The sequence below is a fragment of the Podarcis gaigeae genome, assembly GCF_964106915.1.
Source record: "Podarcis gaigeae genome assembly, chromosome: 4".
Lineage (NCBI taxonomy): Eukaryota > Metazoa > Chordata > Lepidosauria > Squamata > Lacertidae > Podarcis > Podarcis gaigeae.
The window spans coordinates 55,732,981-55,750,802 of record NC_139677.1 but is presented as its reverse complement, the minus strand read 5'-3'; the positions used below and the strand labels follow the sequence as shown (position 1 = coordinate 55,750,802).

Sequence of the window (17,822 nt, the reverse complement as noted above, 5' to 3'; positions counted from 1 at the left end):
GATCTATTCACATCTGGAATATGACTGGCAATTTCTAAGCTACGTTTGATTAGGTGTTTCTGAAGAAGCAGCAGCAGATATTTTGGAAATGATCACAATTCAGAGAGTTTAACTTAGTGGGCAGCATTAAGCCATGGGCATAGTAGTGATATAAATATAACCTCTCCTGCTGTTATATGAAAACATTCCATCAGGCACCTTTGTAAACTCTCATGAGTTCTGCAACTCTCATTTGCAGTCTGCTATTTTCATCATTCCAATAAAGCAATAAACAGAGTAGTGATACAATGACTACTGCAATCAACGCAAGATAATATTACCAAGGTAACTATCTGTAAACAAACAATAAACGTCCATGAAAATGGCAAAAGTAGCTTATTTCCAAAATAGGTTTTATCTTAAACAATTCCAAATGCAGTAAATAAAGAGTTCACTTTTAAAATATCAGTGGCTCAGTGCTTGGACGTTGTTCTGGTAATCCAGCATTTCAACACTAAAGAGCATAGTCATTGAGCTTTGTAGTAAATAATACAGTAGCACCTCAGGTAATGTAAACTTTGGGTTGTGAAAGTAGCAAACCCGGAAGTGTTTCGCAGAGCACACATGTGCAGAAGCTGTCCACTGCACCGCACGCATGCACAGAAGCTGTCTGCTGCCACGTGCACATGCGCAGAAGCGGTCCCTCCGGTTGCGGAAACCTCGGGATCCGACCGGAGCTCTGGAACGGATCCCATCCACAACCAGAGGTACCACTGTATACAAGAGAAGACAGTATGTAAATGACTTAAAGCAGGGGTATATCTGTCGCCATCTGCATGTTTCCATCAGGAGGAACATAAAAAGAGTACGATGGACAGAAACTATTTTTGCCATTTTAATGGACATTTGTTTGTTTACAGATTTTCATCACTCCAGCAACACATATTACTGTGACACACCAATCCCTAAATAATTACCAGTTACATAACACAAGGGAACTACAATTGCTTTTAATTTAGGATTAAGTGCAAAACATGAGTAAATGTCTTAATAGTAGCAACCAGACATAGCAGTCCAGTCCTACAAAAAGATAAAATAATATTTTTTACCTGCGTGTTTTTGTTTTCTGCATGTACCACTGATGGATAACCATTTACTAGTTTCTGGGTAATGGCTACCATCCTAGATGTCTGTGTTGTAGAAAAAGGGTCCCATACATTTTCAGCAAGTACTAACAACAAAAAAAGAATTATTACTTCTCAAAACTCAGTGTTAAGATGATGTTGCTAAAAATTAGAAACTGTTGTGCTTTTAAAATGACTGTATGTTTATAAAGTACCTGTTAATTTAGGCAGAAGCACTCTTTCCACAATAGTAGGCAATAGTGAAACATCAGCATCATCTTTCTCTTGGTCATATTCTTCACATCCATAAAATAGCAAAGATTCAAACCACAGCATACTCTCAAAGTCTTGGCACTTATCCTATTAAAATAAAACATTGCCACTATAAATATGGTTTTTAAAACAAAATACTAATCAAGTGTGAACACTCTATCAATAAGTTAGTACAAGCATTTAGGGTAGGTGCCTCCTTTTCAGAATGTCCTTGTAGTGCCAGGAGCACATCGTATTTTCTGAGGCTGCGCTGGCACTGATGTCAGCATGTTTTTTTCAGTCACCTATTTGCAAACTACTGCATCAAGGCTGATCAAGTTGTAGAAGCCACTGCTCTGCACTGCAATACCATCAATATACTGTCGCAGCAGACTGGCAAAGCAGCTAGTTTCTCTAGTTCAGGCCTACCATTTGGACATTTATGACCCAAGGTGGCTTCCAACACATATAAAAACAGAATAAAACATTAAACTTTAAAAAATGCTGATACAGGGCTGCCTTCAGATGTTTTCTGAAAGTTGTATAGTTATTTATCTTCTTGATATCTAATAGGAGGCTGTTCTACAGGGATGGCGCCACTGCTGAGAAGCCCTCTGTCTGGCTCCCTGTATCTCCTCGCAGTAAGGCCCTCAGATCCCGGGCTTCTAATCACTTCTATGTAACCATTTTGCCTTGTTTAACAAACAGAATACAGTGAGCATGTTTCAACTTTCTCTCACCTCCAAAGGGTTCCAGGTAAGTAACTGAAGTCTTATTAAAGGATTTAATAGCTTAGGTAAACAAAGGCCAATATAAGCATCATTGTAAGAAGACGAATACTTGAAACGCCATGCTTCAAACTGCGACTTAATGGCATCAATGGATGAAAAGTTTTCTACCACATCTTCAAAAACTTTGCTGGACTCCTTCAAAATGCGATCTAGGATAACAGTATTTTAAACAGCATAAATTAATCTCCTGCTTTATATCTGCAATGCAGTTTCAGGCAAACTTTCAAGCAAATATACTATAAAGAAATTGTTAATATCTATACCGCTTTGGTCAGATACAGAGCTGAACGTGCACAAAGAGGCTGGCAGAAGCCAACTTTCTTACCCTTTCTTCCTCATAGCAGTCTCCTATGTCCTCTGCAAATACTCTCACAGAGGGGCTTGGGACCCTGCTAAATGGTGGTGGATTATGGTGGTGGCTGAGTGGAAATGGGGAGATGGTGTTTTCCTAATTTCTAGGGATTCCTCCCTTTCCTCATTTTTCAACAGGATCTAGACCCCTAGCAGAAGGTGCTGGAGCAGGGGACTACCAGGGGAGGAAGGGGCAAAGTCATCTTCTGCCATCCCTGTGACACAGTTCACTCTGAATCTAGCCCTTTCTATTGTTTATATTCTGCCTTTTTATAGCAATGGCATAACAAAGTTATTATTTTCTTAAGAAGTTGGTGTTACAACTACTGTACGGTGTTTACCTCAATGTATGAAAGTACATGACTTAATTCGAAAGTGTGCCCATGGTGATAATCACTTGAAAGCACAGCATCATGGAAGTAGTTCCATGTGGCAAAAAAACCCCTGTGAATAGTTCCACTTCAAAGGAAAGACATGTGATCATGAAACTTACACCCTGTCTTTTGTCACATCCTGAAGGAGGCTTACAAGATACCATACAATGAAATTCCTGATCCTGACTATTCAGAGAAAAGCAGCAGTCAAAATAGAATAAAGAGGAACATGGTATGAGCCAAGAAGCCTGACTTTTGCAGAGAGTGTGTGTGTTTTACAGCAGGAGGCTCTCCTTGCTAGTAAGATAAGGGTTAGACTAGGGCTGGAATTCCTTCTCCAGCTGCCTATGATGGCAGAGAGCAGCATTGGCCTCTGTCATTCTACAGATGAGGTAATAATTCCACATTTAAAGCTGCTTTTAGAGCATGGTTTAAAGTGTCATACAATCTAATCAAATGAAATTTTCTCTACATAATACTGGGATCTAGATATTACTATGACTTCTGACATTCAGATGAATAATCTGACCTCGTTCCATATTGAAGTTTGTAGTATCTGTTGAAGTTTCTTCGTCATCACTAGAAAGGCCTTCAAGGTGATCAGCCATCTTCCCAGATTGCTCTCTGGCAAGTCTACGACGAGCCCTATTAAAATGAATAGAACACAATGTTGCATTGAAGTTAGAAAACCAAGCTTTTCCCAAACAAAGGGTATTGCTGTTATTTTAAGGAGGGATGCATCTTTCCTGCTCTCCCTTATTTCAAGAGGAAATGAAGCAGAGTTGAAGCCATCTGACATGTTACAGGACATGTGTTATTTGATAACTAGTACCTCAGCCCTGAACATTTTGCTACTTTCCCCTTCGCCTTAGTTTGGGATTTGTCATATATCTAGCAGCCAGCCTCCACCTCCACTGTGCCGCACTATGTAAGACTCAAGCAATGTTCTACCTACAAGGCGAGTGGCCCATCATTTATCTGCAAGCACTTGAATATGTAGGCTGTATACTACAAAGAGACAGCAATCATACAGAACATGCATTCCAATACATACAGAAGTAACCTAAATGCTGTTGTACCTTCTTGCTTCTCTTTCTGCAGTCCGCCTTTTAACATGTTCTTGGTACAGTGTTCTGTCTCGTCCAAAAGAATCAAGGTTTGGTGCCATCAGGGCTTTACCTGTGAGAGTACAAACACTGAAATTAGAACACCCATCCTCCAGTTACAGGAAGCATAATAATGACAGTGTTTTTAGCGGGGATTTTTCTCAGCGGGTCCCTATAAATCTGAAATACATCTATAAGTTTGACAATTATAAACCCACACACACCGCACAGATAAAGTGGCGGCGGCTGAATTATCTTCTGAGGCTGAATTGGGTAAAATATTTGAGTGCCTTCATCGTTATGTGCAAAAAAAAAGTCACAATCAACTTATCACTCGGAACTCTTCAGTAACAGTAAACACTTAAAAAAATTCTGAACATAAAAAACTGTTTGTATTGTTTAAAAAAGCATTAGTGTTCAACATTTATATGGAGTCAGACCATTGTTCTATCTAACTCAGTATTGTATGTAGTGACTGGCAGCAGCTATCCAGGGATTCAAGCAAGGGACATTTTTAGTTCTACCTAGAGAAGCCAGAGATTGAACCTGGGACTTTGGCATGCAAAGCAGATGCTCTGTCACTGAGCTACAGTCCTTCCCCTCTTCATACAAAAAATAAAGAAAAATAGTCCTTTAGTACATCTAAAACAGGTCAAATTTCTATTCTTGGTGAACAACACTGAAGAGTATCAGGAACTGACAAGATTTCCAGTTGGTATTAAAACAATTAGTACTGTTGTAGGCTACAATCTGATAGTTGTCATATACTGAACATTTGAAAACAAAGAGAGAATTTTTGGATGAATTTTCCTATTATCTACCAGCTTGGTATCAAAGAGGGAATAAGATTTCACCATAAGTACTCACTTTTGCATAATTTATTTTACAAATTTGTCCTAGCAAAATTGTCTAATACATGTAAGACAGGAATGTTAGCACAGGTATTATTTGGTCTAATGTTTGAAGTAATGAAGGCATGCATGGCAAACTGTACCTAGATTGTGTTGGGTGGGGGTGGGGGGCTTTTTGTAAGCTGCAGAAATAAATATTATTCAAAAGCTAAACTTCGATCAGAATCGCCTACATGTTTTTTTAGGTTTAGAGAACATTCTAAAAAATACTTTCAGGAAGTGAGGAAAAGACATACAGTTACACACACATCTAACGTGTAAAAAGGGATCGAAGCCAGATGCTATGGCTTTCAATCACTGAGACAGAGAACAGGAAAGGCACTGTATAGAGTCTGAGCTAAGATTCTTTAATCTGATTTTTTTCTATCAGATTTAAACCAGACATGCTTTCTGGTTTCACTTTAAATTAAAACTGCACTATGTAAACAAGGTTGTTTAATGAATAATAAAAACCTTCAAGATGGACTGACTTGAATGGCTTGAAAACTCCGAAGATTCATCTTTAATATCATCTTGTCGTCTTTGGACAAGGCGGGAAGCTCGCTGTTTGTACAGCTGATGCATTGCTGATTCAAGTTCGTTAATCAGGAGCACCTGTAAAAATATAATACTCCGTAATAAAAAAGTCTTCAAGTTTTAACTGTATGGGATGCCACCCTATTCCAAGATATACAGCTACACATTTAGCTGCATTGCTTTCTTTTTACTGTTTTAACAACTGACTGCTATTTAACTCAAGAAAAGTGCATAGAAAAGAATGACAACAAGCTACCTCACGGAAAGCATAAGAACAAGCCTGCAAAGAAGTCCACAAAAGTTACTAGTCTGTAAGAACATTTACAAGGTTACCCTACAATATATATTCAATAGAAAATTATTTCACTTGGGAGTAGGCCAAAAGAAAAAAGGGAAACTCAAAGCTTCTTTACTTGATCACTTGAGGGCAATTTGGACTTGCCATAGACTATTAGACATATGTTTACTTGTAAGCCAAAGAACAAATATATACTTCCCCACTCCCTCCTCCCCATGTCAGCCCTTAAGCACCCCAAAATGCTCCACATAGTGTTAGGCAACTGTGCTGAATGGGGTGGGCTATAGTGCAGAAACTAGGGAAACCCCCCAAAACATGACAGAAGCAACTTCTTTTGTATTTTAAAAATATTTTCTACTGTTTTACTAATTATTTTGATTTTAAACTGTTGTAAGCAGTCCATAGTAATATACAGTCACTAAATAAGATTGGATTAATAATTTTATAGAAAAGAAGGTGCCTTCGCCTGATTTTAAGGCATTCCCCACCTTTCCCTTCAGCATAACTCCTAGTCACCTGGATTTGCAGGAATACTGCACAGGCTAAAACGTGCATTCAGAAAGTCACTACACATAGCTCCCCATTTGAAGCAAGCAATCACTGTGGAGTTGGATTTTAAACTGCTATGGCCCACCTGCTTGTTCATCTGAATCTATCCTTAATTAATTCTTTCCTCTACTAGTAGTCCAAGTAATTCCAAATTTGTTTTAACTGTTACTTAATAAAAACTGTGTTCTAGCAGGGACTTTGCAATGACCTCAGTATTTCATGAGATCACTTGATGAAATAATTAATGCACAATAAAAAAGTTTCTTTACAAATTGAGAAAGAAAAGACAGAACATTTCAAGGAAAAAGTGAATTTGCATACAGGAAATATCTCTCTTGGAGGTGATATAATGAAAAAAATATTAAATATTGGACAGAAAGCACAACTTCTTTTTAGTCAACATTTTCTTTTTTAAAAAGGGGCAATTTTTAAAAATCAGCCTTGTAACCCAATGACTGAACGTATTTTCAATAAAGTTTATTAAGGAACTGGAAAGATTTACTTACATTCACAAAAGTCCAAAAGCAGTTACAAACATGAGCGTTCACGCTAGACACAAGGTTAGTTATTTTTAACCTATTTTAGTTATTCTACTCTTGACATTTTTCCGCCAGCAACTGAGGCTGAGTGGCTGCAAGCACTACCACATCGACACAATACATCCTGCCATCAGCATCACTATTTCTCCTTGAGTAAAGCAGAATCCTCCTCAAAAATCAAGTCTATTCAAGCTTTGATATTCTTTGCCAAAATATTCAATTCAACTTTGCCAACTCAGGGGAAGAAGGAAAGAGGCAGAAGCAAGCATGAGAAAAGGGCATAGCCAAAGAAGACAGTTGTATTTCCTGCTGTTGTTTCACAAGCAGGAGCATTCTATGTGAACAAGCAGGGAAAAGCTATCTTGCTCTGCCTCACATGCTCAACACAATCCATTATACACAACCACAAGAGTGTAACGTGAATAGGACTCTTTTTGCATTAGTTAAGAATTCATTACTAAAATGAAGCAAAGCCCACAAACATTCAGAGTGTACTGCTAGCTACAACAAGTTTATAGTGCAATTTTCAGCTACGTTTAACGAGTTTCCTACCCACCCTACTGAGATCTGAAAACTAGGTTACTGCGACACAATTTTCTGCTTCACTAGTCTTTCCTTGTCTGCCTTCCTATTTAGTGGAAAGAATCTTAAGTTTTAGACAAAAACTTTTTCATCCATACAGAAGAGTCATTCCAAATCCATAATCATACAGTCTATGCTCGTAATTTTACTAGCAGAAATCTGGATTCAGATCACCATAGTGGGGAAATGGAGTAACCTGATCAAGACCTACTGATGCTTTCTTTGAAATCTACATTTTGCTCATTTGCAACAGAATCCCAAGCAAGTTTACTCAGACATAAGTCCCATTGTATTAAATGAGATTTACTACCTAGTGCCCAAGTTTACCATTGCAGGCTTAATTTATATTTTAACTGTTATACTTCTGCACTTGAATAGAACTACTAGTTTTCTATACCAATACAGTGGTACCTTGGGTTAAGAACTTAATTCGTTCCAGAGGTCCGTTCTTAACCTGAAGCACCACTTTAGGTAATGGGGCCTCCTCTGCCGCGCCGCCGAAGCACGATTTCTGTTCTCATCCTGAAGCAAAGTTCTTAACCCGAGGTAATATTTCTGGGTTAGTGCAGTCTGTAACCTGAAGCATATGTAACCTGAAGCATATGTAACCCGAGGTACCACTGTATTACTGTTAACTTTTCTTCAAAAATACATGATTGAATCCTACTTTCTATTCACAGGATAGGATATTCCAACCTTCCATTTCCTTCTATATCCCATGAAAGTCTCCTTATAAGACTGGGGGAACATCTGGGACAGTATGGCTTATGATGCTGAGTGTTGAAGTAAGGAGGATGGAAATCCTGAAAAACCAGGGGCTGACCAGGGGCATGAGCCTTTGATTTGCACAACTATATCTTTAGATCCAAGCCAAAGCAACTAACTACATTTAAAAAAATCTTTCCAGGGAGATACAGGGAAATGCAAGGGAAAGGGAAAGACTGATTGTTGTATACTGCATATCAAATATCTGATTTGCCTCCCTCTTGGTGTCCAAACCTAGTGCTTCATGATTAAACTGAAGGTTTATTGGCTCAATTAGTGGGACCAATCGGTTACAGGAATACAGAATGAAAATGGAAATATAACTTCTAATAAGCATTAAAATAAGTTATCTGAAGTTTACACTTCCACCAACAACTCCAAAACCATTGCAGCTTACATTTCTACCAAAATCTAATAACAAAACAAAACATTCTGAGACTTCAATACTTGTTTATTTAAGTGGATTGTTTTCTCCTGCTCTGGGGGCTAGGACCCTATTCAAGTTACAAGCCTGCAGATTATGACTGAACATCAATATCTTAATAAAAGTAAGAGCTGTTTGACTATGGAACCAACTCCCTTTCAAGGTGTGGATTCTCCCTCGTTGGAGATTTTAAAGCAGAGGTTGGATGGCCATCTGTTTTCCTGATTATAATGAACTTGCTTATGTTGTAACTGCACAATATTTTCCAAGCCTTGGATTTTCTTCTGGTACTTTACCTTCAGATTACTGAGTTTCCAAATTATGTGCACCAGGAGGTTTATTATTTACAGATTAACACAGATGTTGAACTTATTTTTTTATATGGTGCCACCAATGTGCATGGCACGTTACAGTGCACAAGTGGTCTCGTCCCTTACTAGATAGCTTACAATATGACATAACCAATAGTAAATTATCTCCACAGGAAAGTTTAAAAGAATTCTAATTCATTTATGTTTAGTTTTTTAAAAATGAAACAGTAGAAACAGGAAATTCATCCTGAACTTGATGCAAACTGATGCCAAGTTAACCAGTCCTATGGAATTCCAGGGGGCTTACTCCAGGTTGAATGTGCACGGGACTGAAGCTCAATCCCAACAATTTTTTAAAATGTAGTTTTTAAATACATCCTTCCAGTTCTAGGAAAGGCAAGTTGCAGTACAGATTAGTAAAGAATTGCCTGGAATCCAATTTAAAAGTACAACACTTTGTAACAAAAGGGTACCTGGCACTTGATACTTATCAGCAAGATAAACTGCTTTTTTCAAACCTTGCTTTAAAAACAGTATATTCTTCCTATGAAACTGGCCTGGGTTTCCAATATGCCATGGGGAAACCTGGGCTTTAAGTGTCCTTCCTTAACCAATCCTGGCTGCGAAGAAACTGGTCTGTAGAATCCTTATGTAGGTCTCAAGTGTTGTTGGGTTTTTATGCTGGGAACCGGGAAATGCAAATTAAACAACCAGAATCTGAGTCATCATTAAGAACTACAATGGTTTTCAGAAATAAAATGCTTCTAAGAATGAGAAAGGTGGCATCACAACCTGAATGCCAACGCTGTTGTATTCCAACAATGACTTACATTGTTTTCACCACATTTAAAACCAAACCTTCAAACATGTGCCGAGTGTTTCATTGGCATGTACAAGAGAACTGAGCACATACTAAACTTCGTTACTGAAAAAGATGAATATATTTTGCATTCTTACCTTTTCATTGAAACACTCAAGCAAGTCTTGGACATACCCTCGCATTTCTTGCAGAAATTTATACCGTTCACCAACACCCCCAGAAGACCCTTCCAATCTTTCGATTGCCTTGGTAGACTCTTCACGTCTTTGCAGATGCTTCTCATGTTGCTGCTGATTTGCTTTGTGAAATTCTCTCATTGAGTCCAACCTAAATGTCAATGGGTGCACGTTTACATCCCAAAGCATACTGCAACCTAAAGTATACATGCACTATTTTCTTATAGTAAAGAAAACTACAAGAAACAACATTTAAAGCTGTATTGACAGCTTTAAAGAGATGAGAAACTGTGGCCTTCTAGGTGTTATTGGTCATCTCTACTGACCATACACAGGCTGGTGGTCCAAGGAGGTCAGTTTCTCCATCCTCACACTACCCCACCCCAGAAATCTGTGCTTTTCCAACCCTCCCCAACATTCATAAACCCAAAGCTTTCCATCTAGTAGGGGAGTGCATCACATCTTTCTCTACTCCAAAAGCACCCTGCACACTCACTGCATATGGTACTTTTATTTCTTCCAGCTGATGCATGGTATACCCAGGGATCCTTGGTGCACCCTCTACCAACCACACACAAAAGTGGATGTTTCTTTAGTCAATTTTACCTCATTTCTGAATTGTGTTTGAATCCTATGTACATATTATGTACATAAAGCACCCCGATTTATATGGCTCTTTATGCTATATACAGGGTATTTATTATCTAACCACATTTCCCTTTGCATACTCAGTATCCTAAATTCCAGTTGCTCTCAACAGAAATGGGAAGCTCACAGCAATTTCTCTGACCTTAACATTAAGAACTTGCTAACTCAAATACTTAACCTTAGATTAAAGGTGTCATTATTTATCTATTAATCTGACTCAACTTCAAGCCATTACGATACATGCTTATAGTAAGAAGCACATGCAACTGCTCAGTTAATCCATGTTATTTCCAATTTTCAGTAAATGTTACAGCATTTAAAACTACTAAAAATGTAATGTTAAGCCTTTGTCTAAAATGTTTACCTATTCAGAAAAGAATGGTTTATACTTCTCATAACAATATAATGTGGTAAGCTAAGTATTACTGTTCTTTCAATTCCTTGGCTACAAAATTAGTTTTCAGTGTGCATTCTTTTCATGTACCAATCTTCAACATGATCAAATGGTCATTTCCAGGGAAGTAATCCAAGCAGCCTTTTGAACAGTTTGTTTTCTTCCTTTTTTAATGAGGATGTATGGGCTTCCATTGATGAAATTCTGCATCAGCCCCCCAGACTGAACCTAGAGGACAGGTCTTAAATTTTAAGAATTTGGTGTGCCCTACCTGTCTTTAAGCTGTTTCTTTACCAAATCAATAGTAACAGGAGTCATCTCATTACTGGGAGTTTTGAAAGGTATTGTATTATCTGTTTTGTGAGATTTTGTCTCCGATGATCCATAAGCAGCATATGTGTAAGGAATGCCATAAGATGAACCATAAGGCATTGTATGGTAAGTATTCTGGTAGTACAGGTTATTCACTTCAGCAGGTTGACTTGCTTGAACCTATAGGAACAAAATATGTGTAAACCTTATTACAAAAACAAGGTCACAAAGCTAATTCAGTCCAACAGACAATTTTTAGAAATTATATCTTAAATTCTACCTGCCCATGTATATGTTTCATTTGCACACAAGTGCTTATCAAGGAAAGAAGTACCTCAAAACGTTCATCATTCAATGATAAAACAGGGAAGATTTGCTTGGATAATTCGTCCTACGCTTACATTTCTGGTATGCAAATTGTTTTACTGAAGGGGCCCTTTTATCATAGGAGGAGAATGGAGGTCCCCTCTTCTATTATTTAAAGTGCACTGCCAACCAGTCCTATTGCCACAACTGTCAGATCCTCTATTTACCTCTCGCCTCTAAGTTGTGGTCCTGACCTGTTTAAGGCTTTATAGGTCAAATCTAGCACTCTTAATTAGACCTGGAACCTAATTTGCATCCAGATTAGGATTGGTATTATACGGACAAACCATTTTGCCCAGGGCAGCAACCTGGCCGCAAAATTCTGCACCATCTGAAGTCTCCAAACCTTCTTCTGAGGCAGTGCTGTGTATAATACACTCCAGTAATAGATCTAACCCATGTTTTATCAAACCCTGGTCATGTATCAGTTATCAGCCTGTTCAAGAAGTGAATAATAATAGATCAGGACAAGGTCAGTCCCAGAACTTAGCTGTCAAATCTCTATGTCACAGGTATCTACACCTCTTTTCTCCCCTCTAGCACTGGCAATTGGGGGCAAGATGACAAATCAGGAGCTTTATTTAGCCAAAGGGTCATCATTTGCTACCATAATTTTAGAATTCCTTTAATACATGCCTGAGGTATATTAATGCCTTTACGTATCTGTTCTTGCTCCCATCGACTGAGTTCTTCATCCTGTTCCCCAGCAATCAGGGCTTCATCATCACTTCCTTCGATACCTGAGCACAAAAACATAACAATCAGTAGGAATAGCACACACTAAATAATGGCATATTGAATACAGTGGTGCCTCGCAAGACGAAATTAATCCGTTCAGTGAGGCTCTTCGTATAGCGGTTTTTTCGTCTTGCGAAGCAAGCCCATTGACAGCTTAGCGGATTAGCGCCTTTTAGCGATCAGCTGTTAAGCGGCTTATCAGCGGATCAGCGGCTTAGGAAAAGGGGGGGAGGGAAAAAACTCGCAGGAACTCGCAAGACATTTTTGTCTTGCGAAGCAAGCCCATAGGGAAATTCGTTTTGCGAACCACCTCCAAAACGGAAAACCCTTTCGTCTAGCGGGTTTTCCGTCTTGCGAGGCGTTCGTCTTGCGGGGCACCATTGTACTGTCTTCAAGTTTTCTAAAGCTTCCATGCCTTTAATGAAAAAGGCAAACATGTAGCCCTGTTTCTGACGGAATCTCAATATGGGGGCATGTGCCCCTACCTCATATTCTGTTGAGTGAACTGGGGTGTACCTAAGTATGTTTCAGGAAAAAAGATTTTTGCAAATTCCTGCACAAAATAACCGGCTCTGCACCCTGTGCACTAATGTGAAGACTGGAGCTCAACTATCAGCCAAATTTTGCACTTCTCTTAAAGTTGCGACAAAGGTCACAGTAGCTTAAACTTATCAAAATATGAATGGAAATACATATTTTTGTATTTCTTAAAATCACAGATTAATGCAGAAGCAGAACAAAATTGTGGATAAACACTTGCAACAGTGACATATATCAGAAACAGATATTTTGTCATTTTTAGTTATACCGTGTTTGACCACAGGCTCCTCCTCCTCATTCATACTCTGATATGCAGCTATAATGACCAAAAGTACATTGTATAACTGGAAAGGCACTTCCATTTGTGCATGATGATTTCCCCAAATCCATCTCCACTCCTGATGGATTCCCCATGCCATATGCTAGACAATACCTGAGCCTCAGCAGTGTTTTTGGAGGTTGCAGGGAGCTTCAGCAAGGAGGCAGAGGGAAAGCCTAACTGTGCAACTGGATTTTCATTCAAGCTTTAGATCCAAGCCAAAGTGTTTACTATAACTACCAATGAATTTATAACATGCAACCTCACTATTACATTATACTATCAAGCCACTGAAAATACAGTTTTTGAAAACAATTTATGCCAAACACTTTTAATAGCAACAGCAGAGCATTTGGAACTTATTGCAACTTTTCACCATTTTACCTATTTCCTCTGCAATTTTTTGCCTTTGGGACTTCTCTTTCACAGAAAAGACTATTCTTCGCTTCTCATCATCATCTTCATCGTCACTAGCATCATTTTCATCTTCTCTAACAAGGCGCCCTTTCCCTGGATCACTGTCAAGTGGCAAAAAGTCCCCAAGCTCACGAGCCATTTGGCGCTTTTTCCTAGCAGCATGAATAAAGGCAGCATCTGGAATTTCTCCTAGAAAAAAAAAATGAATGTGCTTTTTAAAAGCCATTAGTTATATTCAATCGTGTGTTCACATGCTACAGTTCTAATTCCAACTGGCTGCAACAGAGGCACAGGCAAGACATCATGACCTACTCCCTCAACCAGGCTGGGATAATCTGCTATCCAGCTCTCCTCCAAATATTTCTTCCCTGCAGCCATCCCACCTGGCTTTATTGAAGAGAGAGTTGATACAGCAAGGCTTGCTGCGGCAGTACTTTCAACTCCATGGTTATGTAAAAGTCAAACAATATCTGAATATTGTATGAGTAGCCACAGTGCTGAGATTAGTGCTTTATCAGATAAAGACAAAATAAGAAAAAGAAAATGTAAAGCTTTTAACATGCTTAGACAGAACAAGATCTCCAAGAAAAGGCACATCACATCCACCACAGGCTGCTATGTTCCTGTGATCGGAAGAAAATGCAATTAAGTAGAATCTGAAGTAGTAAATAAGACCAAACGAATCAAATTTACTAAGCCAGAATTAGTTATAGATATTCAAAGATGGAAGCTGAACAATTACATAAACAAAATCAAATCTAAATATTCTGTTAAGGTATTAATAAAAAGTGATCTAATTAAGATAATGATTTGGTTTCCCTTTCCCCTAATTTCAACTTAAAAGGCCAGCTAAAAATACCTGATCTCTGAGGTAGAAAGAAGGAGCAACAGCTCCTAAAAGACCCCCATGCAGTGAAGATAATGGAACTGGAACTACGATGGGGCGTCATCCAACTACACTGATTGACACAGCCCTGCCTATGGAATGAGAAAGGCAAAGAATTCATCTCAGGATAGCCTGCTCCTGAGAAAAAATACACTAACCTGGACGCAGAACATTCAGAGAAGACAAAGTACTTGAAAATGCTCCTACAGCTTTTGGCTTTTCTTCTTCTTTCTCACTTTCAACTTCCATCTCCTCTTCTCCTTGTTCACTGTTTGCAGCCCCATCTTCTTGAATTGTATCTTTAATCTGTCCGGTCTTATCAGCAGACTGTTCGGCTGCAAAAAAAAGTGTACTATTGAAGTACTATTGAAGTATCGTTTTTTTTGGGGGGGGAATTTAACTATTTTTTAGAAACTCACATTATATACACCTGAGATAATAGCCCTGTGCAGTCCACAGATGTGGCCAAAACTAATGAATTTTGGAACTAGAAAGTGCAGTGAAATAATTGACAAATATGAAATATTAATTTGATTTCAACTGCTCCTTACAAGGTTGGGGAAAGCACATGTAGGAACTAAAACGTGAAGCTTAATAAGAAATGTTATTTAGGTTATTAACATACCTTAAATTGGGTTAAGAACTCTGCACATTAGAGCTGATGAAATTTTGATTAATCTGAACCCTACTTTATTTGAATATCTACATATTTAATTGGTACTTGGTACTCTGGTTGCTTATTGGCAGTGCTTTTTTTTCTAAAAAAAATGTTTAGGGGTATTCTCATTTTCCTACTCATATTGAAATACTGCCCCCAATGAGGCCCCTCACAAAATGTTTAGGGGTATGCGTACCAGTGTCCCCCCTGAAAAAAGCACTGCTTATTGGTCCTGTATTATTTGAAACTTAAATTGAGTTCTTACCATTATCAACTACCCCTGTACTTTTTATTCATTTTCAAAGTTAGTTCTCTGTTGAAATCCCTTCCCAGGAAACTTTGCCTAGCACCAACACTGATTTCTTTTCAGTGCCAAGAAATAACTGTTTTATTTTCCCTAGCTTTTAAAGTATTTTAGGCATTAGACAATATTGTTCAACTACTCTGGTTTTATCCATCAGTTGCTTTTATTATGTAGTTTACTATATCTGCATATTTTCACTTTGTAAACCACACTCAACTGGTTGAAAGTTGGCATATAAATATTTAAGCATAACATTTCCTTTTCAGCTATAATTTCAAGATAAAGATTACCATCTGCTAAAGAATTGGTTTCTGGTTTTGTCTTCGATTTTTCAAGGTCTTCTTTGTATTCTTTCTTAAGAAGCTTTACTATCTTCTTGCTGTAACTTGATTTCTTCACTTTAAAAACTTCTTCTGCTTCTTTAGGAGAAAAAATAAGCATAAATGAGAGAAATTATAAATCGGCAAAACAGTGACTGTCTCTTCAGCTATATAAAAAGTGTTATATAGTGCATTAAAATATATTAAATCCATCATTTTAACTTGACTAAATCAACAAACCCAGTTTGTTTTTCACAACAGCTAATCCTCACAATGGGAGAACCTAACCCACAGCTCCTGTGCTATTCCAATATACAAGTCCTAATTTGTTGCAAGAATGAATTCCAAGAGGTCCAATAGCAAAACAATACCCATAGCACCTGAGGTGCAATATATATATACACTTTTAATGTAATTCTTTTAAACTCTTTGTTGGATGCTCTTCTTAAAGGCTACATGCTCATAATTAAAAGGCACTTTTAATAACTAAATTTTATTACTTTACAATTCTTCATAAAGAATCTTAAACCAAATCATATAAAACAGCACAACAAAATACAAAATAGGTAAATATAATTTTAACTTAAGTTCCAAAATTGGACACCTGCAGATTAATAAGCCGTTTTGTTCACTACATGTAAGGGAAGGGTGTATTGACATGTCCTAGAGCAACGTTCTTCTTTGAAATTAAATTTACAGAGCTCCCCCCCCCCGCCCTGTCAAGGCAATCATTAAGTTAACACATACTTTTGCAAATGAATACTTTTGCTTTCCTAATCCACACATTACCATTTCTTAATTCTATCTACCCACAGGCCTCTAGACAAGGGCTGTGCTTGTTTCCATAGGAGTGCTCTTTACAATAGTCTTTCATTCAGGTACAGAAACATGCATACAAAACCAATGCATGCAATGTCACTTATGAAGGATGTATATAAATAGCAAGCTATCCTTTAAAATATATTTAAGTTGTAACTGAGAACCATATTTGTATATCTTTTATTAGAGGGAAATATACACTTGACTGCATCCTTCATAATTGATGTGTTCTTAAAGATTAATTCCCAAGTGTAAAACATCGTTTTCAAAAAAAGTTCTTAAGGAGGTCCAGCAAAACACACATTTGAAAACTTCTATGTAGATAAACCAAATCAATGTCAAATTGTCCAAAGTTCATGTCTGGCTTTTAGCATGGTAACTTGAGTACAACATAAGTTATCACACAAGTTTGTTTCAGTTCAGTGTCCAACCTACAATAACACTGTTTATTTTGGAGCCCTGACGAATACATTTGTTCCCAACAGTATGAAAGATTTGACTGGTTACCCCCAAAATGTTATATCAAAGGAAGACTAAGAACTTTCTATTCTAACAGCTTTTAGTTTTTGAAATCTGTTGTAACCTGCATTTCCTGAAATTCTGATATTTTAGCTGCTGCTTCTGGTGTTTTACTTTTTTTATTTATCCAACCAACCGATTTTCTTTATGTTGTGAGCGACTCTGAATGTTTTTTGTGACAAAAACATTGGATATAAGCCATTGAAAAATTTAAAGTACACTTATCACCTGCCTAACTTCCAGAGGGGAGGAAACTCAAAGAAAAAGATGTCATATACTGTATTGGGTTACATAGGCAGCTTCCTACTATAAAGCTATTCTTGAGTATTTATCAAACAAAGATGTTTCATTTTTATTAGAGGAATACAAACTGCTCTAGTTTGCCCCGGCAACTATCAAAACTTGCTTCAACATTTCACAGGGTGGCCAGATGAAATTCCACTACAGGAATTCCACATCCTCTTTTCATAGACATTTAATTGTTGGCTACTTTGTTTTTGTGAGGATGGGGTTGGGCCAAGACAGAATATCAAGCAGAAATGAGCAACACTTAAAAGATGAGACAGTGTGCATATTCTTATACTCCAAGGATGGGAAACCTGTGACCCTCTAAATGTTAAATAACATCAAGCTCAGTCACCACAGCCAATGGTCATGGATGATGGAAGCTGTAGTCCAGTAACATCTGGAGGGCCTCAGGTTTCCAATCCCTGC

At 37.9% G+C, this 17,822-nt stretch overlaps 1 protein-coding gene across 2 annotated transcripts in view; it reads right to left on the bottom strand.

Moving 5' to 3' along the window:
* PAXBP1 (PAX3 and PAX7 binding protein 1) overlaps positions 1 to 17,822 on the bottom strand; it is a 29,813-nt gene that overhangs the window by 6,936 nt on the left and 5,055 nt on the right. The window contains exons 2-13 of one of the 2 annotated variants that reach the window (XM_083736316.1): positions 15,741 to 15,869; positions 14,647 to 14,823; positions 13,570 to 13,791; positions 12,225 to 12,328; positions 11,182 to 11,402; positions 9,830 to 10,019; positions 5,359 to 5,482; positions 3,951 to 4,050; positions 3,401 to 3,516; positions 2,096 to 2,295; positions 1,319 to 1,463; positions 1,089 to 1,210 (exon numbers count right to left, since the gene is read on the bottom strand). In XM_083736316.1, coding sequence (XP_083592442.1) covers positions 1,089 to 1,210; positions 1,319 to 1,463; positions 2,096 to 2,295; positions 3,401 to 3,516; positions 3,951 to 4,050; positions 5,359 to 5,482; positions 9,830 to 10,019; positions 11,182 to 11,402; positions 12,225 to 12,328; positions 13,570 to 13,791; positions 14,647 to 14,823; positions 15,741 to 15,869 — 1,850 coding nt within the window. The remainder of the gene's footprint in view (positions 1 to 1,088; positions 1,211 to 1,318; positions 1,464 to 2,095; positions 2,296 to 3,400; positions 3,517 to 3,950; positions 4,051 to 5,358; positions 5,483 to 9,829; positions 10,020 to 11,181; positions 11,403 to 12,224; positions 12,329 to 13,569; positions 13,792 to 14,646; positions 14,824 to 15,740; positions 15,870 to 17,822) is intronic. The other variant, XM_083736317.1, reaches the window with a different exon arrangement.